This window comes from Macaca nemestrina, chromosome 1, assembly GCF_043159975.1.
Source record: "Macaca nemestrina isolate mMacNem1 chromosome 1, mMacNem.hap1, whole genome shotgun sequence".
NCBI lineage: Eukaryota > Metazoa > Chordata > Mammalia > Primates > Cercopithecidae > Macaca > Macaca nemestrina.
Window position 1 is genome coordinate 18,141,674 of NC_092125.1, and position 22,875 is coordinate 18,164,548.

The following is a 22,875-nucleotide window of genomic DNA, read 5'->3' on the forward strand; positions in this document are numbered from 1 at the left end:
TGAAGTGAGGTCTTTGGGAGGTGACTAGGTCATGAAGGTGAAGCCCTCATCAACAGAATCAGTCCCCTTGTAAAAGAGGCTTGAGGGCGCTCCCTGGCCCCTTCTGCAATGTGAGGACACCCAGAAGGTGAAATCTATGAGGAATGAGCTCTCAGCAGACACCACAGCAGCTGGTGCCTTGATCTTGGACTTTCAGCCTCCAAAACTGTGAGCAATACATTTCTGTTCTTTACACATTATCCAGTCTCAGGTGTTTTGTTCTTTACACATTATCCAGTCCAGCCTAAATGGACTAAGGTAATGTTTCAGTGGCTTAACGCAAAAAAACACATTGTCCAAAGTTATTTATTACTTCTCTCCCATTATAAGCACGAACTTTAAAAGCTACTTTATATTGGCATTTGAATAAACAGACACTAACACTCCCCAAGGATGTCAAAATATTTGTTGCATAATAGTTTCAGGTTTATACAAATAATGTCTTCACCAGCACCACAGAAATTCTGTAGAAACTTCTCCTCACCCCGGGATGTTATTTGTTGATACTGATTTCAATACAGTCACATCACTGAGTATAGGCCAGAACGCAGAGCCTGCCTTTAAAATGGTAAGGCTGGCCGGGCATGGTGGCTCGTGTCTGTAAGCCCAGCACTTTGGGAGGCCGAGGCGGGTAGATCACGAGGTCAGGAGTTCAAGACCAGCCTGGCCAAGATGGTGAAACCCCGTCTCTACTAAAAATACAAAAATTAGCTGGGTGTGGTGGCAGGCGCCTGTAATCCCAGCTACTTGGGAGGCTGAGGCAGAGAATTGCTTAAACCCGGGAGGGGAGGTTGCAGTGAGCCAAGATCGTACCACTGCACTCCAGCTTGGGTGACAGAGTGAGACTCCGTCTCAAAAAAGAAAAAAAACATGGTAAGGTTGGCATTGTCTAAGTTATGTCTCTTTTCTCGAGTCCTGACACCACAGACCTCATGCTGCTGTCTTGCTGACCCTAACCTTCTTTTCCTTCTGCAATCCATAATTCTCTGATGTATGTGCTTTAAAATGATTTCAGTGCCACGATACTTCAAAGTGATTTCTTTTCTTATTTCACCATCACATAGCTGAACCTCCTATCACCTACCTTGAGTGATTACTGCAGGCAAGACTGCAACGTGACCAATGAAATTAAAGAAATTCATGCAGGCTGGGCGCAGTGGCTCACACCTGTAATCCCAGCACTTTGGGAGGCCGAGGTGGGTGGATCACCTGAGGTCGGGAGTTTGAGACCAGCCTTGCCAACACTGTGAAACCCCATTTCTACTAAAAATACAAAAATTGGTCGGGCGTGGTGGCATGTGCCTGTAATTCCCGTTACTTGGGAGGCGGAGACAGGAGAATTGCTTGAACCCTGGAGGCAGAGGTTGCAGTGAGCCGAGATGGCGCCACTGCACTCCAGTTTGAGTGACAGAGGGAGACTCCGTCTCAAAACAAAAAAAAAAAAAGAAAAGAAATTCCTGCTAAGGTGTGAACCAAATGTCAAAATGCTTCCCACCCCTTCCTTTCCCTTACTCCCACACAGGCAGACTGGTCACTCTTCTGAAGACACCCACCGTTTACATAAGTGAATGAATAAATACCTGACATCCAGAAATGTGACTAGGTAATTAGTGGGAGGTGAGGCACAGTGAAGAGGCGGAAAATTCTGGGCAGTGGGTGGGGTGGGAAGCCTGGGTGCTGTCAATCACACCGCCTGCACTAAAGCTTCTTCATATCAGTCTTACCCAGTTGCAACCATCCAGGGAGAATATTGTGCCAATTTCAAAGACACTGCTTCTGGGGTGGGCTCTAGGAGGTGGTAGATTAAAGGGTACAAAACAATCCAAAGTGCAGGGCTCTTTTACGTTGGGTGTCTGAAGGGCCGAGAACACTTTGTAATTTTGATCCCCTTGAATGTATTTAGAAAATTAAATCCCTTTATAATTAAAGCCAATAATGAAAGGGCATTAAAGTTATCCAATCTATACACCGCATTAGTTTTTAATCTGCGGTTGGGCTGTAGCCTTTACTTCTTGATCTTTTCTATCTCTAATCTGGTTATAACTGCCTGTCATTTTTACTTTTCCTGGGAGGGGCAGAGCCTCTCTTTTCTCTTTTCCTCTGAGGTGTGCGAAGTGTTTTTTTTTTTTTTTTTTTTGCCTGAGTTGATGGATAGTTTCCGAGATTTAATCCCTTTCTCTGGTTTCCTGACATTTCCACTTAGAGTTGACTCTTGTGTTCATGGCCAGAATGAAAGGCATGTTTACTAGTGCTTTGAAGTTTCAAAAGTGGGCCTGGCGTTCTTGCTGACTGCTGCGGGTACTGCTGCACAAGGCCGTGCTGAGGACAGCGCTCCCGGCGGCAAGGAGCGACCTGCCCCGGTCTGGGGCCCCCAGCCCTCCCGGCGGCGAGTGGGAAGTAGCAGGAAGCGGGCTGGATTCCGCCCTCGGGGAGGGCCGGGGGTCCTGGGACTAGAGCCAAGCCTCCTCCCCTCGACGTCCCGCCGGTTGCGAGCCAGAGCCTCGGTACCCCCACCCCCTGAAACAGCCTGCTTCGTGGAATCTGAAGCTGGGCCACCCCCTGGGCAGGGCAGGGCTCGGTGAGGCTAGGAGCTGAGGAGCGCTGGCAGGTGAGGGGGGGAGTCTGGAGCCGGGCTGGAGGTGAGGGGGCGTTGAGGGGTGGTACAGAGGGAGTGGAGGCGGGGCTGGGGGTGAGCCAGTGAGCTGCGGGGGTGGCACAGAGGAGGTGGGGACAGAGATGGGGGTGAGCCGGAAACATGAGGTGGGGATGAGTGGGTTCGGAGCTGAGGGTGAGCCAGTGAGCTGGGGGTGGCACAGAGGGCGTGGGGGCGGAGCTGGGGTGAGCCGGGAAGCTGGGGGTTGGCACAGAGGAGGTGGGGACAGGTGGGGGGTGAACCGGAAAGCTAGGGGTCGCGGGGGTGGTGAGTGGGTTCGGAGCTAGGGAGTGGCACAGTGGTGACGGGGCTGGAGGTGAGTCGGGGGGTTAAAGGGTAGGCACGTGGAGTTGGAGATGAATTAAGGCTTTGGAGGGGCACAGAGGTAGGGGGGCACTCAGGTGGAGGCGAGCCCGGCTGCTGGACGCGGACGCCACCCGGACCCGGGGCCGGCGCAGAGGCCTCGAGGGGAGGGGGCGGGGCCCTGAGGGGCGTGGCGAGGGAGGGGAAGTGGGCGGGGCACCGCCGGGAAGGGGGCGGGCCGGGGGAAGCCTTGGGTTGGAGCAGCGGGGCGGGCGCGTGGCCTGGCCGCGGCGCGATGAGTGGGGCCCGGGCGGCGCCCGGGGCCACGGGCAACGGCGCGGTCCGGGGGCTGCGGGTGGACGGGCTGCCCCCGCTGCCCAAGAGCCTGAGTGGGCTGCTGCACTCGGCGTCGGGCGGCGGCGCGTCTGGGGGCTGGCGGCACCTGGAGCGGCTGTACGCGCAGAAGTCGCGCATCCAGGACGAGCTGAGCCGCGGGGGCGCGGGCGGCGGCGGGGCCCGGGCGGCAGCGCCGCCCGCCAAGCCTCCCAACCTGGACGCCGCTCTGGCGCTACTCCGCAAGGAGATGGTGAGTGGGGCTCCGCGAGCGGGGGCTCCTCCCGGTCGGACTCGCAGTCCCGGGAAAGTTCGCGGGGACCGCGCTCTGTCCGGAAGTCCCGGCGCCCACCCGCCTTTTCGGGTTCCTCGGCTCCCGGCTGCGGCGCCGTTCTCCCAACGACCCCCCTTTTTCTCGCGCGCCCCGTGCCCACGATTGGGCCCCCCCGCGGGAGAGGCCGCCGCGCAGAGAGCGGCTTTCTTACGCCCGGCGCCCTCAGTCCGGCCCCGCTGGCTCGGAAACCTGGGCGCCCGGAAGCGCAGTGCGGGGTTCGCGCCTGGCCTGGGGGCGGGGGCGGGGGCGGGGGCGGGGGCGGCCTTGTCACCCCTCCCCGAGTGAAACAGACCTTTCCGGTGGGGGAAAGGCTTTCACAGCGGCCCAACGGGTTAACGCGATTGCGTTTTCCTACCACGAAGAGGACAGCTTTTGTCCGTCGCCAGTGTAGACAGCAGATTGGAACAGCCCGGCCCCCTCCCCGGCGCCCCAGGCCGCGCGTCCATGATCCGATTACCGCGGGATGGCCCCGGCGCACAGATGGCTGTGAAAGCGGACGCGCACCCCGGGCGAGGGAGGCGGCCCGGTCCCTCAGCCCCTAGAAGCTGATTGCCCAAACCCGCTTGAGAAAGATGTGAGGTGGCTGTCCTCCCGGTCTGGGTGCTGTCCATGTGAGTTCTGCGCCTTGTGTCTGAGCTCCAAACCGTGGGCTCAGTGTTTCTCTGTGCTTGGGAAGTACATTAGCTGTTTGTGGACCAGAACACACATGATTTAGGGTGACGCTAAAAGTAGGACAAGGGCAGGGGTTTAGGCAACAGCGAGTCTTTCCCCAGCTTTCTCGGCCAGGCATAGGCCAGACAAGAAGAAAACAAAAACTTTTCCTCTTTTCTGCCATGTTACTGGCCCCCATCACCTCCTCCCAATTCCCTCCTTTTAAAAGCCTCCCTTTCCATTCACCTCGTCCAGGTTGACTCTTTTCCCTATGGGTAAATTATTAAGGAAATCTAACATTAGGAAGGCTGCCTTTTCCCAAAACTAAATTTGCCAAAAAAAAAAAAAAAAAAAGAAAGAAATTGTTACAGGAATCTTTTAAATATGCATCTAGTGCATTTAAGATATTGTTTAGAAACATTCAGAGTATGCATACTTTTTTTCAGGAGCATTATCTGTTCTGAAAACTAAGACTTAATTGAATTCAGAAAGCAGCCTTAACACTTTTAATCAAAGAGATATTGTCTTCCTACTCTGTAGCTGGCATTGAAGTGATTTCCAATTCTCACTGAAAAGATTTTCTAAGCTTCTTACAGAACCACTTAAATTCCAAGCCAACCGTTTTTAATTTATTAAAAAACATTCATTGACATAAGCATCACACAGCTGGTGAACTGCATTTTAATTAGATAAATCTACACGTAGTGTGTTCACAGTCTGAACTTGGACATAGCAGAACCACGGGGTGAAGTAGGAAGATCATCTTTGATTATTTAAGTTCCATACTTGAGCAAGAGACGGAAAAACCTCAGGGCCACTCCTGTTGTGAAGCTGTGGTTTATAAACATGCTCTGGAGTCTTGCTATGGTGGCTTGGGAGTCAACGTGCTATTCCCAAAAGTATTTTTCCAGGTCCCTTCTGGTGTGACTGAAGCACAACCACATCCGTATAATTACGCCTTGGACCAGAGCTCTCTGTAAGCCTATTTGAAGCACAAGAAAAATAAACAGCCATCTTTGGTCTGCCTGGTATTTAGCTGAGATAAAGATAAGGTATGGCTGCAGGCCTTGACAAGTTCCTTTCAAGAAATGTCACAAGGCCTTTAAAGTTGCCCAGAGAATCTTTCAACTTTTTAGTTGATTTACTGACCATGGGGTCTGAGTGGACAAAGCTGAGACTCCCTCTGGGGAGGCCTTGCAGAATAAGAACTGGGAGTTCATTTCTGAGATATCTGCAGAATAGTTTGTGTTGATCGGTTTAAGTTGAAGGCCTGAGGTCAAATCTGTGGCAGGAGACATAACTAGATGTCATGGCAGAAAGTGATAAATGCCTTAATTTTTATTTATTTTTATTTTTTAAAGCAAGCATAGAAAGAGGGACAACTTCCAGCAGGGACAGGGAGCAGGGTGGTGTGGAAGACCTCAGAAGGTGAAAGAATTTCAACAGGGGAAAAAGGCACCAGGAAGGCAGCTGTGGAGCTGGAGCTGGGAGTTCCCCTGTTTGAAATGGGAGTGCCCCAGTTTGAAATGTGAGCAAGAAGGGGCTGGGCAGGTTGACCAACTGGACTCTGGGAAGCTGAGTAGCAAGGATGGGTGTTCAGCAGGAGAATGGTACTATCCCTGTTGGACTTTGAAGAAATGAATTCTACAGCAGGGTGCAGGAGGGAGAGCTGGACTTCGGAGGCTCAATGGGAAGATGAGAGGTGTTCATGGGAGAGGTGATGGAGTCCCCAGCAGGACAGGGCCTTGCTAATGTGAAACAAGACTCATGTGGGAGACACTTTTCTGAAGCAGAAGCTGGAGGAATTACTGAGTCAGGGAAGATGATGAAAAGGGGATCAAAGATAACTTAAGCTTTTTTATGCAAAATGCAGCCAAGCAAAAAATTAAAAATTACAGTGCTAGCACCTAGAAATAATCACTTTTAATATTTTGGGATATCTTCTGTTAGGTGCAACGTAAGTGCTTTCCATATAGTATCTTATTTAATTGTATAAATTCTCCATGAGATAGATACTCAAAGTCTGTTTTATATTAAAGAATGGGATGCTGAGAGTTGAACTCCCTTAAGGTCACAGACCGTACCAGGTCTGTTTGGTTCCAAAGCCCTATTTAACCATTGCAGTCTGCTGTCTGTGCACATGCACGCACTCACACACGCACACACATACATACAACACATTGATCACGTATATTTTGGTTTGCTTTTTGGGCCACACATTGCAAATATTTTCCCAGTCAAGATATAATGACTTCAGTGAGTGTGTCGTGTACCACTGTATGGCAGTTAGCAAGGTTTTGAAGCTTAATAATCACTGGTGAAGTGGGGTTCACTGTAGCATTTGGGGAGTCAGGAGGAGTGGTTGCTTTAGGGAGGAAAGTAATTTGTCATCACATCAGCTGAAGAGCATGTTAAACATTTCAGAATGTGGAGCTGGAAGCTGGAAGAGAGGTTTTGGGCTGGAGATAACTGGTGGAAGAGATGGTTGGAGCTGAGGGAGTAATACAGTCTCAATGGGAGGAGAGGCCATTAGGATGCCGAGGGTGGAACCTGGGAGAGCTGGAGTCCAGGGCTGAGAAGCGTCTGTCCCATGACTGCTGGTGCCCTCCTCTGCTTGGAGAGTTGTGGTTTCAGCTCCAAGTTTCAACACCTCCTGTTCTAGTAACCCTTGTGAAATTCTGCACTACTCGTAAGTCCTCGTCCCCCACCCCGAGAAGGGCCCATTTGGAAAGCTTCAAGGGTCACACAGATAGTTACTGCTCTATAGACCAAAAAAGTCCCTTTGAAAAAGTTGATGATGATTATTTTTACATCAGAGAATATTTTTAGATCATGTTTAAGAGATGATTACTGGGTGTTTGTTAGATAGAAAGTGCTGTGGACGCTTTAAGGGTGAATAGGAAATATCTAGATGTTAAGGGGCTTATCACACCTGGTAGATGTGGGTGTCTTTACAGAAAAAGAATTGCTTTAGTTTGGACTAGTTTTCATTTTTCATGACCAAAGACTGTATATTAGTAATAGAAACTTAGTCTGAACTAGCTTTTGCAAAAGGAGAATCTTGTAGGCTGGAAGTATACAGAGACAGACTAGAACCAGGGCTTATGGGGAACCTAGGAAGTCCACTGAGGTCTTCTCTTCCCCTCCTCCTCTGTTTTGTTTCTTTCCTCCATTTTGGAACCTGGCCGCTAACAGTGGCCCCCCTCAATTTTGGCCATGCTGCTTAGTTGCAGTTTGCAAATACTGTGGAAGGATGCCAGTTGGCCTAGCTTGGGTGGCCTGGCCAGCCTGGGCCAGCCAACAGTGACAAGGACAGGATTGTATTTTAATAAGATGGTGTGAGCATGTGGATGGAATCAGACGCTGGGGATTCTCTAAAGAAAGGACAGTTTGCAAAAATGGAGCAAGGGGTAATGTAGTAGATATATACTGCAGACCCCCTTCTATTTAAAAATACTTGGCCCTCAAGGGTCCCACAATTTGAAAGATTTTTTTTATCTGCTAAGCTGATGGCTAGCTTGGCTAACTAGATCTTGGTTGGCCTTTAAAATATTTGCATGTGGTTGAAGGATGTCCTTGACTGGGTGTCAGCTGGGACCCCTGGCACACACCAGTCCTTGCATAGATTTCTACATAGACTGCCCTTCCCAGCACCTGTGCGAGGTTAGATCATCAGCCTTACAGGTAACCGGAAGTCACACTAGAGCGTAGAGACACAAAGACCCTCGGCCCTGGGGGCAGGAGAGCTTCGAGGAACTGGGGATTCTTGGGTTCAGCTGCTCCCATGGTCAGCAGCAAGGTCTAGTAGCTTTGATTTGGAATCTCTTTGCCTCATTTTTTTTCTTTAAACTATCAGTTATTTTGGTCTCCCACCTGTGCAGAGTGGGAAGTCATCCACACAGAACTTTTGAATTCCCAAATTGCAATGCTGTGTAAAGAATTGAACCTAAGAAAAAAAGAAGTTGAATTTGTGAAACCAGTAACAATTAGCTTTCCTACATTTTAGTTGAAACAACTAAATGCCTAATGAGTTTGTCCAGTGAACTGGATTCCAGCTCATTAGCTGGAATAGCTGACACCCCAGTGGACTACAGTCCTTATCCTTAATGTGAAACCAGTGTCTTACAGAGGAAGTTTCAGTCTTTAAGAGGCTGTGATTGAGTCAGGCTACGAAGTGCCATTTGGAATAAGAGGATTAGCTCCCAGTGCAGCATTCTTGATTGGCATTGGTCAGAGGAGATTGGGAATGTCCAGCAGCCTTTAATACTGTCTGTTTTCACTGGTCTTTCCACTAGCATAGTCTAGCACAGCGATCCCCAAAGGATGGACTGCCAGCTCCAGAATCTCCTAGGCTGCTGGCCCAAATGCAGATTTCAGGGGCACATTCTAGTGGAATCAGAAGCTGAGAGAAGGAATCTGCCTTTTTTTTTTTTTTTTTTTTGAGACAGAGTTTCGTTCTTGTTGCCCCGGCTGGAGGGCTGGAGTACAATGACGCTATCTCGGCTCACTGCAACCTCCGCCTCCCGAGTTCAAGTGATTCTCCTACCTTAGCCTCCTGAGTAGCTGGGATTACAGACACGCGCCACCACACCCAGCTCTTTTTGAATTTTTAGTGGAGACGGGTTTCTCCATGTTGGTGAGGCTGGTCTCGAACTCCTGACCTCAGGTGATCTGCCCGCCTCAGCCTCCCAAAGTGCTGGGATTACAGGCGTGAGCCACTGTGCTTGGCAGGAATCCGCATTTTTAGCAAGCCCTTTAAGACTAGAGAAGCACATGAATCAGGGATCAAAAGCTCGAATTTGGTGTTAATAAACTGTGTGATATAGTTCTGATAAGCCACTTCACTTTTTTGGGCTAAAATCTCTTATTGGGAAAATGAGAATTAAATGCCATAAAGGGCCCTTTTGGCCATGGCAGTATTCTTTCTTTCTTTTTTTGAGATGGAGCCTCGCTCTGTCGCCCAGGCTGGAGTGTAGTGGCGCGATCTCGGCTCACTGCAAGCTCCGCCTCCCGGGTTCACGCCATTCTCCTGCCTCAGCCTCCCGAGTAGCTGGGACCACAGGCACCCGCCACCACACCCGGCTAATTTTTTGTATTTTTATTAGAGACGGTGTTTCACCGTGTTAGCCGGGATGGTCTTGATCTCCTGACGTCGTGATCCGCCCGCCTCGACCTCCCATGGGATTACAGGCGTGAGCCACCGCGCCTGGCCAGCAATATTCTTTACCCCTCATGCCCCTGTGGTTCTTTCTGGTGCCTATAGAAGAAATTTGCTCTGTCATAACTTTTGGGCACAGGTGCGGGGCCTGTCACCAAGCAATATGCTTGGTGTCCCCAAGGACACTTCACAGCTATACCTAGTTGCTGTGAATTCCTTGAATGCAGAGAATGGGAAGCAGGAAAGGAAGAAGGGTACAAGTTTGCTATTCTTGGGCTCAGTTCATCAAAAATTAGGCTGTCTGCAGCAGTTATTAAGATTTTCAAGCCACTGCTACCCTGTACTTTTCCTGACCCCATCCCAGTATCCACCTTATAAAAGCAAAACCTAAAAAAAGAATATCTAATGGTTTGTGTGTATGAAAGCTTGCCCATGTCTTTGGTGTGAGGTGGGGGACAGTAAGGGCAGTGTGTGGGTCGCTGCCTGGCTTCGTTCACTTGGTGCTATCTCCAAGTGAGGTTAGAATTCTCGTCCCAAGATTTGAAGATACAAAGGATTGAAAGTTTTTTTTTTTTAATACCACTTTAAACTTTGCTCTATTACAGTACCTACCTGTAAAGTACTATAAATTGATATTTTTCATAACTCACAAGTATCTTACAACTCTTCTTCTTTTTTCCCTTTTGTTTAAAGGTATGCATCTGTTCAGTGTAAATGTAAATGTGCCCCAATAATTGGCAGTGTGGGCACCTCTTCATCTGCAGATAGCCTCAAGTGAGCTGTAGGCCCGGCATTTCTGTGCCTGGCAGACACTGGTGCGTCCCCTGCTCTGGGTCCTGGCCTCACCGACACGGCTGTAGTCCCCTGAGACCAGGTGGGCAAGGATGTTTAGGGAGGGTTCAAGAAGGGGACCATGCCCCCGTTGCAGTTCTCACCCACCAAGCTGCAGATGGAAGTTTCACAGTTTTGCCCTGGGATTGGCTGCAGGAACTCCATGGAGGCTTTACCCCCCACTTGGAAAAACCAAGCTTTTCGTAATCCCGTGGAGGAAACCAGGCAGACCACAGACTCCATACTCAGGAAGCGAGCCCCGAGGCTGGCTGCTCAGATATTTGCCCCCCTTGCCAATGTCATTCCCCATATGGAGCCCTGGCCTCCTGGCCGCCTTGGCCTTTGCCCACACGCTCCTGATGTTTGGAAGTGATGATTAGACAGGATTCGTAAAGGCTGCCCGTGGCTTCCTGTGGCTCGTTCCCCACAGACACTTAACACAGATGGTCACCGTCTCCCAGGAACTCTGGAGACAGAAAAACCTTTAGCCTGCTTTAGAAGTCTACAGAAATTCATTAAGACATGTGGCCTTTCCCGTTTTGGTGGGCACTCTCTGTTCACTTCCTTGATTGGCCCTGACAGCCATCAGCTGGCCTAGTTTTGCAGGTGTGCGCTTTCTGAGCCTCAAGGATTTGGGAGGGAGGCACCATCTTTGACCAGAGGAGGGATCTGGGGAGAAAGGAGGGCCTCTGTCCTCTGCCCAGGGCTCTCTAGTCAGGGGGTAATTGTTGGGGAACCCCAGGCCTGTCCCAGCCAGGAGAGCCTAGGCTGAGGAAGAAGGTGACTGAGATGCACGTGAAAGCGAGTGTATTCTTAGGTCGGTGACTTGGTTCACCTAAATGGATTAATAAAGTTTCTCAGCTTTCATTTCCAATAAGGTAAATATTGACAGGTATAACTCACATAAACAAAAGCTCTTTGGGACTCTCAGTTGCAATTAAAATTGGATATAAAATATCCAAGTTAAATGCTGTTAAAAGAGCAGTGGCAAGGTGTTTAACATCCCTTATAACCACAGATGTGTGCATTAAGACAATAAGGTATCATGTTGTACCTCCAAGACCGACAAAGATAGAAAAGCATGATCCTGTCACAGTGAGGGTTTGGAGAAGTAAACCTCATGCATTGCTGGGGGGTGGGGTGGGTGTAAAGGACTGCAGGGTTTTTTTGAGCGCAGTTTGGTAATACCTCTGAAATTGAATATGTATGCCTGTCTTTTGACCCTGTAATTGCATTTTTTAAAAACTCTAAAATGGCCTTGTATTAAATAGCAAAGCAGAATTGCAATATAGTTTTAAGATATGTGTAACTTAGGTCACAAAAGCGATGTAAAATGTTTGCAGTATGACTGTTAAATCTTCATACAGCTAAAGCCAATTATTGACTTTTTTTATACCAACACAAACATAAAATCATTTTGTGATGAATAGTAGTCCAAATTGAATCACTTTATTGGTAAATATCTTTCTTCCCATTACATTTTCCCATTGCTTTGGATCTGAGGCCCGGGATTGGAAATGCGCCTCGGGCATTCTTCTCCTCTTGTCCTCCTTGTCCCCCACAATTTCATATTCACAAGTATATCTTAAAGAAGCATCCACACAAGTGGATAACAGCACTTGTACATGGATGTGTATTGCAGGATTTTTTTTATAATAGTGATAGAATACTGTACAGTTGTTGAAAAGAATATGGTAACTATATATGTATATAGAAAGATGTTCACAGTGTAAAGTTACAAAACAGTATTTACCTGACTTTGTGTATGTGGTAACAGTAGAGAAGAAACCATATGGGTGTGCATAGTGCCTTGAGGAATATATGCTAAACTACTACAAGTGGATATCTGAAGAACCACAGTTTCAAAGTGTGGTCTGGGGACCCCAGGGGCCCCCAAGATTCTTTCAGAGGGTCCATAATTATATGATGGTGATATTGACAAATGTGACTTTTTGGTTATTGTGTAAGAAAATGTACCAACATTTGGAAGATGCCGCATAATTTATTGAATCCATTTTCCACCTTTTTCATATGACTAACGCTTGATATTAAAAGATCCATTCAACGTGCAAGACTGATGGGTTTTAATGTAATAGAGTGTGAACATTTCATTGGTATAGTTCCAAATTCCACACTAAACAACAATCAACTAAAGGGCAGTAGCAAAGAGGAATATCCACGATTGTCTGAAAAGGCTCTACTCCTTCCTTTCCCAGTTATACAGCTGTGTGAGGCCAGATTTTCTTCGTTTACTTCAACCAAAACAGCACGTCACAAAGGACCAAATGCAGAACCAGATAAGCCAGACATGTAAAAAGATTTATGAAAATATTATTTGTGTTAACATGTAATGGGCTTATTATTATTATTATTATTATTATTGAGACAGAACCTCACTCCGTTGCCCAGGCTGGAGTGCAATGGCAAAATCTTGGCTCACTGTAGCCTCTGCCTCCCAGGCTCAGGTGATCCTCCCACCTCAGCCTCCCGAGTAGCTGGGACCACAGGCAAATGCCTCCATACCCAGCTGATTTCTGTAATTTTTGTGGAGATAGAGTTTTACCATGTTGTCCAGGCTGGTCTTGAACTCCTGGGGTCAAGTGCTCCACCTGTCTTGGCCTCCCAAAGTGCTGGAATTACAGGTGTAAGCCACCATGCCTGACTGGTTTATTATTTTTAGTGGATTAATACATATTTTAAATTTTCTCGGTTTTAATTTCTAGTAATGTAAATATTCATAGGTATAACCCACATAAACCAAAGCTCTTTGGGACCTTCAGTAATTTTTAAGAGTGTTTGGAGACCAAAACATTTGAGGTCTGCTGTTTTATAACAGGGAATTAAGGAGAACTGGTTCATATGATTATGAACCATTTGAATTTTTAATACAATTAGAATACAATTAGAGTGTTTATTTTTACAATCAGAAAAAAAAAAAAAAAAGAATGTACAAAGACATTTCTTAAAGAAAATGATCAATTGTTTTTCTTCATCTGTTCCCAGGACAGAACAAGAGGAAATGGGCTTAGTTTGTACAAATGTTAGTTTAGGTTAGAGATAAACAAGAATGTCCTTCTGAGAATTGTTAAATTGCAGAACTGGCTCCGTGTCAGTGTGGATGCCCTCACTTGTAAGTTAGCAGAAAATCCAACCCAAACCGCTTTACCTGGTAGAGGAGTTTCCTGAAAAGTGTAGAGGTGGGATGTGCTTTGGGTTTAATGGGGCTTAATCTGGAGGCACAGTCATGCAATCTGGTTTATCTTCTGTCTCTGAATCCTGATGGCTCTTTAGAGTCTAGTCTTCAGCTTGGCAGGTCTGAAATATTAACAGGGGATGAAGCTGACCAAATGACATGGGTGTGTTTCTGCCCATTGGGAGGAGAAGGCTACATAGGAGACCACGTCATCAGAAGCTGTTTAGTGAGCACAGAGCTGGAACCCACCAGGAAGCTGAGAGTCCTTCAGGGTGTTTCTGTCAAGCTTGGGTAGCTGAGCTCATAGGCCGTCTCCAACTGCATCAACACTGATGAAGTCTCTCTTTGGCTTTTTCTAAGCAGTATGAAGGGCAGCATCCTTCAGTCAACACATCCTTTATCAGAAATCAGGTTATAATCGATTAGATCTCTGCTTTCTTCAATTACAGTCCAGGCCTGTGGATATAAACTAGACATTGTGATTAGATTTGGGGCATTTACCAAGTCTTTAAAATAAATCTGTGAGCCATCTGTATATGCTTACTCATTCATTGTGTTTCTAAAAGATAACTGTGAAAGTTTTCTCATTGTTAATACATTTTCATAATAGAAAACTTAGAAAATTCAGAAAAGCCAGAAATAAAAATTGCCTGTGATCCAAGCAGCCTGCTATACCACTGCTGAGTCTGGGGCCTCTCTCTTCATCTTCCCTGCATAGGCAGTGCAGGGTGAGGTCAAAGCACCCGTTTCAGAGTCCTGCAGACCTGGTGTCACTCTGCCACTGACAAATGGTCTTAGGCAAAGGCCTTTGTCATCTCTTTTCCTTTCTTTTCTTTTCTTTTGAGATAGGGTCTTGCTCTGTTGCCCAGATTGGAATGCAGTGGTGCGATCACAGCTCACTGCAGCCTCAACTTCCTGGACTCAAGTGATCCTCCCACCTCAGCCTCCCAAGTAGCTGGGACCACAGGCACGTACCACCACGCCCAGCCAAATTTTAAAATATTTTTTTAGAAATGAGGGTCTTGTCATCTTGCCCAGGCTGGCCTGGAACTCCTGGGCTCAAGCAGATCCTCCTGCCTCAGGCTCCCAAAGTGATGGAATTACAGGCGTGAGCCTATAATCTGCACCTGCTGGTTTTTTGGTTTCTAAAAAAACTTAACATTTTTCATGGTGTTTTGGTTTAAACCGACACAAATTTCCTTTGAAAGGTTCCTCTCATCTTTTAAGCCTTGTTTCCTAGTGGTCATGTTTCTATTGTCCTTTCTTTAAGTTAGGAAGAACTCTGTCTCCCATGCAGCCTCCAGAGATACTCAGAGGCTTTCAGTGACCTAACACCCAGCTGGGAGCCACCGCCCTGTCTGAAGTGTATTTGTATGTGGAGCCTACTCTTTTGAAAATCCGAAGTGAAAGGAAGCAGTTTCAAGGGTGGTTTGGGCTTGTTTGGCCCCATTGTTGGGAATGCTGTGGCTTGCGGGGCCACCTGCGTGTGTTGCGGGAGGGGTGGAGGGGAGCTCTGGGCATGGGAGAAGAGGAGTGAATGATCAGGAAGGAAGCAGGAAGCCTGCACAGAGAGCGGAAGGACCTGCACTCACAGTTTACAGCCATGGAAGCTGCTGATTGTTCTTGAATTTAAAGTAGAGAATAAAGGACCACAAATTGCAGGGTTTGAGCATTCCATGTTTTTCTTAAATGAGCCTGTCTGCATTTTCAAAACGTGTGCTTTCAAAAGAGAGCTGTATTTTCTGAATCCAGCTGTGAATGTGGAGACCAGCCGTCCTCCAACGACATGCGGGAACGCACCATTAGATGCAGGCTGCTTCTGCTCCGAGGGTGGCTTGCACGGTGGCTCCCCAGCCACTCCTTTTTCTGGAAGGGTGAGAGGTTCTTGTTCATGGTGACTTAACCATGTCTTACAATCAAGTCCTTTTGGATGGTCACTCTCTCCCCTTCCTGCAACCAAGACCCACATGCCTTCGGTGTAGAGAGATTGACCGCCAGGTCTGCTCTCTGAAGAGCGCTCCTGAGGAAACTTGGTTGGGTGTCTTTGGCCCTCGATGTGGTGGGAGGCACGCGAGGACTCAGTAGTCTGGTGCTTCCCACAGGGACACCTGGTGGTGTGCAGGGCACTCGGTGGCTGCCCGTTCAGCCTGCACCTCTGTGACTGCCTGAGGGATGCAGCCGGAGGTCTGTGGGTGCCAGCACCACCCCACTGCCAGGCCACTTCTGCAGCTACGTATTCCCTGGGAGGGTGTCTGAGATCTCTGCAGCCAGGCGTTGTCACTGATTCACCAAATATCTGCCTGTCTGCTCTGTGAGTTTCTGGGCTGGGTACTGAGAGATCCAAAAGGGAAATGGTGTTTGCCTTCATGGAGCTTGTCCCGTGTCAGGAGAGAGAAGACCCGTGTACACACTGATCACAGAAAGAGGAGTAAATGCCCTAAGACAGATGGAGAGGGCGAGGGGAAGGGGTGAATGAACTGGCTGAACCAATCACAGTCTGAAGAGTGGAGGGAATCAGGTACAGGGCGGGTGGTTGAGGAGCATTGACAGATGCAGTGGGGATGGGGGTGTAGTGGGGGACAGTCTGGGCTGTGCAGGTTGGGAGTCAAGGGCATAAGCCTGAAGAACAGTCAGACCAGATGGTGGAGTGCTGGCTACGGATCTTCCGCCTCCCTCTAGAAAACGTAAGTGTTGCTGTGTAAACCGCCACAGCTGAGGAAGAGGGGCCCGGGCTAGGAAGTCTTGGTTTACTGTGCAGCGACTTACCTCATGTCCTCCGAGCTGATTTAGAGGATTTCTGGTAAATCAGGAAGTTTAGTCTGGTGCCTGAAGGCAGTGGCATTGAGAGGCTGGGACGTGTGTAGGCGTGTGTGTGCGCGTGCATATGTATGTGTGTGCGTCTAATCCTTGTTAAATCCGTCTGAACTTTTGCCATGTGTTGGGTTGGGTAATAGGTGTGTGCGGGGCTGTGCTGTATTCCTAGGCGGGTCAGAATTCCTTTCTAGGCCAGTGTTCCACCTGATGACAAGGCAGCTTTGTGAGTCATCTGGGTGCTACAGTGCAGAAGTGTCCAGGGAGAGATCCTCTTTGCTTTCCACTCCTTGCCGGGTGCGTCACCTCGGTGGGCCTGGGAATAACTTGGAAATGGCACTGTCAGGAGAAAAGCCTGGAGCCAGGTGTTTGGCTGGAATGGAGTCATGGGGGAGTCAGAGCCTTTGAAACCTAGAAGCGGTCAAGCTCCTGTGTTTACCTGGGCCGACCTCAAACCATCCTAGGAAGGAGAAAATCAGACCTGCTCTGATACCAGGGTGCCTACTGCTACTTAGGTGTTTTTCAGTGATTCATTCCTGGGGTGAGAAACTGAGTCTTGGATTTACCCACCCTGCTGGTGTCAGAGGGGCTCAGCAGGGAAGTAGGTCTAGGATTCCAGATGAACTTCTTCCATGATTTTTGAGCACGTACTGATGTGACCCCCAAGAGGACGTGGCTTTCTTGATTAAAGTTAATATTTCTTTTATTAAATCCTAGAAAAGATAGGGACGTCAGAGCTGGCCGAGTCAGACTCCTGGGGCATGTTGATGGTATCCAGATGCAATTCTACAGAGGAATCCTGGAAAACAGGAGCAAGTCTAGAGGAAAGGCCGCGGGTGGTTAGTGGGCAGGAGGTCATAATGAAAATAGTGGAAGAGCCTGAGATATTTAGCTTGGAGAGAAGAAGACAGGGTTGGGTTTTGTTTTAGGGCATAGGGGTGGTGGAAAGTAAATGACCTTCAGATTAAAGGGTAGTGAGGAAAGAGTGAAACTAGATCTGTTTGGATGCCCAGCCATCACACCCAGCATCAAGCGCTCTGTGGGGCCTCCAGGCTGGGAGGCTTTGACTTTGTATAAAATAATCGTATTGGTTTGGAGAGGAGCGCACTGGTTTGGAAGGTCCTCCTTTTGGGGTTTGAGGTAAGATATCCCAAGTCCTTTCCTAATTGAAAGTTTCCCCTTCCTCACGAGGCAGTGTCACTGGCACCTTGTCACCCTGCCTGACTATGCTGGCTGTCTTCTGAGCGAAGGTGACCATCTGGCTCCTTCCCATGTACCACCTCAGTGCTGGATTGGGAGAGGAGCGGGAGGAACAGTGGGACGGGGGCGCTTCTGTTTTCAGAGCCTGGCTGCACCTACGGCTCCTTCCTGAGGCGAGTCTGCCTGCTAGCAGAGTGGAAGAGAAACCGTGGAAATAATAACAACAATGAGAGTAGAGGCTATTGATTTTTTTTTTTTTTTTAGTAGCTGAGCAATTTATCCACGATTTCTCAGCTGGTGAGTGGCAGAGCCAAGATCTGAACCCAGGCAGGGAGGTAAGCAGGTTCCGAGCCTGCACTTTTAATTCCGTGCTCTTCTGCTCGGCTGGCCTGAAATTCCAAACTTACAGGATAATAAATGTAAGTGTCCCAGGAAAATCAGAAAGATATTTGTGTCAAGATCACTGGTTCTTTGCTGGAACTGGGCATCAGTATCATCTGGGTACCTTTTGTGTTATTTATTTTTTCAATAGAAAATTCCTAAACTGACTTTTCTTTCCCTCCTTCTCTCCCTTCCTTCCTTTCTTCCTTCTTTCTTTCCCTGTCTCTCCTTTTTTTCAATAGAAAATTCCCAAACTATGGATAATTTTTAAAACACAAATGACAGGTATGCTGTTTCCCTCCTTGACAGACACACATCCTATCGAACTCTAATCAAGAAAAAAAGCAAGCAGTGGTGTCTGCCCTAGGGTGTGGTGGCCTGGGCATCTCTTAAGTTGCCCATTGCTTGCCTATTCAAGGTATGCTTTTGAGATGCCATTGAATGAAGTTTGCCCTCTGAGTACAGCCCTGGAAACTGTCTCTCTTTTGCTTGCAGTTCATTTAGGACAGAGAAGCAACAGTTTATATAGGGTCACAAAGTGTTTGAGCTAGCCATAGATGAGCCAGCCAAAGTCCCCCATTTTATAGGCTGGCAGAGGGTCGGGACCTCAACCAAGCCACAGGGGATGGCAAAGCTGGGCCTGGAGACCACGCTCCCGACCTGTGACTGAGGTCTCTTCCTAAGAAAATTTAGAGATTCTAGTGTCATGAGTAGTTGTGGTAACAACAGAACCCACCTCTCTATCTGGAAGTCTTCTCGAGTGTCTTAGCGAAAGATGCTCTGAAGGCTGGGCGCAGTGGCTCACGCCTGTAATACCAGCACTTTGGGAGGCCAGGGCAAATCACTTGAGCCCAGGAGTTTGAGACCAGCCTGGGCAAGATGGCAAGACCCCATCTCTACAAAGAATTTCTTTAAAAAATTAGCCAGGGATGGTGGTATGCACCTGTAGTCCCAGCAGCTTGGGAAGTTGAGGCAGGAGGATCCCTTGAGCCCAGGAGTTTGAGGTGGCAGTGAGCTATATGGTCATACCACCGCACTCCAGCCTGGTTGGCAAAGCAAGACCCCATCTCTAAATGTGTGTGTGTGTGTGTGTGTGTGTGTGTGTGTATGCTATGTAATAAAACATAGTTCTGATTTTTATGGTTTATTCAGGCCGTAGGAGAGAGACAGCCAGTGTTCACTTGGCAATTTAGAGTAGTTGGAGGATTTGAAGAATAAACCTGGAATTTAACACCCAATCTGTTTACAAGATGAACACTTTTTACCAGGCCTCAGCTTCCTTTTGTGAAAGCCCTGCTGTCTTATGTGTAAAATCTTATTGCTAGGTAAATGAGTCATTTTGGTAATTATAGAATCTGTAAATCCTCTGACACTTTCTGTATGCTTTTCTACATGCACATACCCATGCATCTTTAGTGCTTTAGCCCAGGAGGCATTAGCCCTGTTTATTGAATGGATTGATACTGAATCTCCCTAGTAGCTCCATAAGAGAAATTATTGTTCCATTTTGCCATCAACCAAGGCACTGAGATGAAGGTGATAAATGCCTTGCTCAGTGGCCAAGAAGTTGAAGGCAGGTCCCCTGGTGTCTTCTTGAGTTTCTTCCCGTTGCCATTCAGAGCAGGGTCTGTGGAACAGCAGCATTGCACGGGATCACCATAGGGGCTTGGTGGAAGCACAGCCATCCAGTGGCACCAGACCCACTGAATCAGAGTCTGCTTGTTGAACAAGATCCCCGGGTGGTTCTCATTCACTTTAAAGGTTAAGAGGCGCTGATGCTGTTCTATGCTGCATTTCCAAGTGGCTTAACTGTTCTCTCTTTGGTATTGGTGTAAACGATGCATTTCCTGTTCTGATCCTGCTCTTTTCTCTGGGATGGGTGGTGGGGAAGGGAGGAACTGGAAGATAAACAAGTATATGACTTTTATACATGTTCTTTGTTCTTTTGCTGCTTGTTTTTGTGGGACTCGTTTTCAGGAGGCACTGTAGAGCCCTTCATCTTCCAGGGCTTTCTCGTACTCAGTCAGTTACTCTGGGGAGGGATCCCAGAACCATCTGGGATAAGACTGACCCTGCCTGGAGGAGAGGGAGGCAGTGTAACCTCTGACCACTGAGCTACACAGAGGTGGGTGCTCCAGGGGATGTCACATTGGCCAGCTGCTGTCGCCGGCAAGGGGCATTCTGTTGCCCCTGGGAGTTGAGAATGACTGCATCGCTCAGATCCTAACACAGTAGCAGGGAAGGCCAATGTCGGTCTTCTCCGAGTCTAATTGGGAGAGAAGGTGACACACTCGTTTCTTGGCGTCCAAAGTGAAAGCAGGTGGGGCCACTAGAATGTGCAGTGCTGTTGCTTCATCAGGCGTGCTCAGGAGGGCCACGGTAAATTCTGCAGGCTGACCTAGTTGCCTCACAGATGCGATCCTCCCTGGACTCATTGAGTAACGTCTGAGGTGTGGGCATAACACAATTAAGGTGTTCTCAAAGCTGGAAATCCAAAGCATCCGAGTGATGCTCTGAATCATTCACTGTGTGGAAGGAATGTGCTGGCAGGCGCAGATTGCCGGCTGAGTGTTCCACCGAAATTAAACTCAAGTGCTGACTTCTTGTTTTTTACCTCCCCACCCCTTCCCTCAAGGTTGGTCTCCGCCAGCTGGACATGTCCTTGCTCTGCCAACTATACAGTCTCTACGAGTCGATTCAGGAATACAAGGGGGTGTGCCAGGCAGCCTCCAGCCCAGACTGCACTTATGCTCTGGAGAACGGCTTCTTCGATGAAGAGGAGGAATATTTCCAGGAGCAGAACTCCCTGCACGACAGGAGGGACCGAGGCCCTCCTCGGGACTTGTCACTGCCTGTCTCCTCCCTCTCCAGCGGCGACTGGATTCTGGAGTCCATCTAGAGGGTCTTGGGAGGGATGTGACTGTTGGGAAGCCCTTCATACTGGACACACTGTCAGCATTTGCTGCTTCTCTTGCAAGAAAGCACCTCCGTTTTGGATGGTCCTCGGGCACAGGGGATGAGTGCTACCAGTTTCATTTGTAGGCAGGGAGTTCTCCGCGGACGCATGGTGGCAGTCTGCTTTGATGGCAGCAGTTTTTGCTTAGGTGACCTAGAGGTCCTCAGCAGTATCCTCCACACCTTTCTATTGAGGTGCACCTGCTGGGGATTCATAGTGAGAATATAACAAGAGGATCTCGGTGAAAGGCCTCAGTGGGTGTTTTGTGTGAGGTGGCTTGTAGCCAGCTGCTTCCTTGTGGATGGTAGAGTATTCCAATCCTCTTTGTGCTAGGGTTCTTGCTTCCAGTTTGGGATGTGTTAGAACCACCATTTCACTGCTTCCCTTCCTCAATATGCTCTGCAGCTTTTCTTGCTGTTTAATGAGCTTTTAAGCCTCTCGCTTCAGCTTTATTTATTTGTAAGCTGCATTACTAACTGCCCAGTGATTCGGTGAAGGCTTTTTACTGAAAAAGTTCACATTTCTAGTCACCCCAATCAACTGGCTTTTTTCAACCAAAAATTTATATCATTCTTTATGAGGTACAAGAGGAAGGAAGATAATACAAAGACATGTTGAATAGTGAAAAAAACAAAAAACAAAAAAACTGAGGCAAGCCAATGTTCTGTAAAACTCACTGTAAGATGGCAAATGTTTTCATTTTTAAGATTCTGAATGTAAACTAGTGTGCTAGAAAGCAAACCACCCTCCACTCAAACCAGTAATTACCTTAAGCCTTAATATATTTATTAAAATACTTTATGAGAACATTATACTTTGTAGGTTAAAAATGAGGATAAAATGCTAAACTATCTGTTGTCGTGTGTTATTTTATTCTGAGTTTGAAATAATCCACTTTCATGACTTGAATGCATTGAGTCCAAATAATGAAAGAAAATTAGTTTGTTTTTCTGCCACTAAATGCATTTGAAAGAAGGTTGATCTGTTGAGCTTAAGGAATCATTTTAGCAAGAGTAGATCACCATTTACAGCTGGTTCTCAGTGCTCTCTTTTTTTTTTTTTTTTTTTTTGTGAGACGGAGTCTAGCTCTGTCGCCTAGGCTGGAGTGCAGTGGCACGATCTTGGCTCACTGCAACCTCTGCCTACCTGGGTTCAAGCAGTTCTCCTACCTCAGCCTTCCAAGTAGCTGGGATTACAGGCGCCCACCACCATGCCCAGCTAATTTTTGTATTTTTAGTAGAGACGGAGTTTCACTGTGTTGGCCAAGCTGGTCTCAAGCTCCTAACCTCGTGATCCACCCGCCTTGTAATCCCAAAGTGCTGGGATTACACGCGTGAGCCACCATGCCTGGCCACTCTTCTGTCTTTGAATGCTGCAGACTCGTTCATCTTTCTTTTGGTGCGATAATTGCTCACTAGAGCCTCCTTCAGGTTAGGGAGAGGAAGACATCTCAACGTCATGCATCGCCCAGTGTTAACCTGTCAAGTACACCCTGTGTCAGGAACTGGGGTGAGATACAGGGAAGGAAGAATATGCCTGCTTATTTCCTCTGTTGAAAGGAGGTAAAATGAAAGGCGGCAATTAATTGCCTTCAGCACATAACTGGTCAGTGGGGACAAGAAAATTGAAAGCAGTTAAGACCAACAGAGTTAAGTTTGGGTCACTTGCAGGAACCTGTTCTTTGAGGCTGTTCCATGGTTACAGTGAGTTGAACCCTTAGATCAGCTGTTCTTGAACCTGCCCACTTTAAGAATCACCTGGGGAATGTTTAGGAAAATACTGATGCCTAGGGCTGGGCGTGGTGGCCCATGCCTCTAATTCCAGCACTTTGGGAGGCCAAGGCAGGCGCCATCAGAAGGTCAGGAGACTGAGACCATCCTGGCCAACATTGTGAAACTCTGTCTCTACTAAAAATACAAAAATTAGCCGGGCGTGGTGGTGCTTGCCTGTAGTCCCAGCTACTGGGGAGGCTGAGGCAAGAGAATCGCTTGAACACAGGAGGCAGAAGTTGCAGTGAACCGAGATCATGCCT

At 47.9% G+C, this 22,875-nt stretch overlaps 1 protein-coding gene and 1 long non-coding RNA gene across 2 annotated transcripts; one reads left to right on the forward strand and one right to left on the reverse strand.

The window, feature by feature from the left end:
- The first annotated feature begins 3,255 nt into the window (after positions 1-3,255).
- Positions 3,256-21,696, forward strand: LOC105499166 (family with sequence similarity 89 member A). The gene is made up of 2 exons (XM_011771648.2): positions 3,256-3,581; positions 20,523-21,696. Exons 1-2 carry the CDS (start codon positions 3,291-3,293, stop codon positions 20,784-20,786), a joined length of 555 nt encoding a protein of 184 aa, XP_011769950.1. The 5' UTR covers positions 3,256-3,290; the 3' UTR covers positions 20,787-21,696.
- On the reverse strand, positions 12,372-16,393 carry LOC105499165 (uncharacterized). The gene is made up of 4 exons (XR_011610508.1): positions 16,262-16,393; positions 13,745-13,890; positions 13,469-13,617; positions 12,372-12,554 (listed from the first exon to the last, which is right to left on the reverse strand). It is a non-coding gene; the product is annotated as an uncharacterized lncRNA (long non-coding RNA).
- Positions 21,697-22,875: the final 1,179 nt, after the last annotated feature.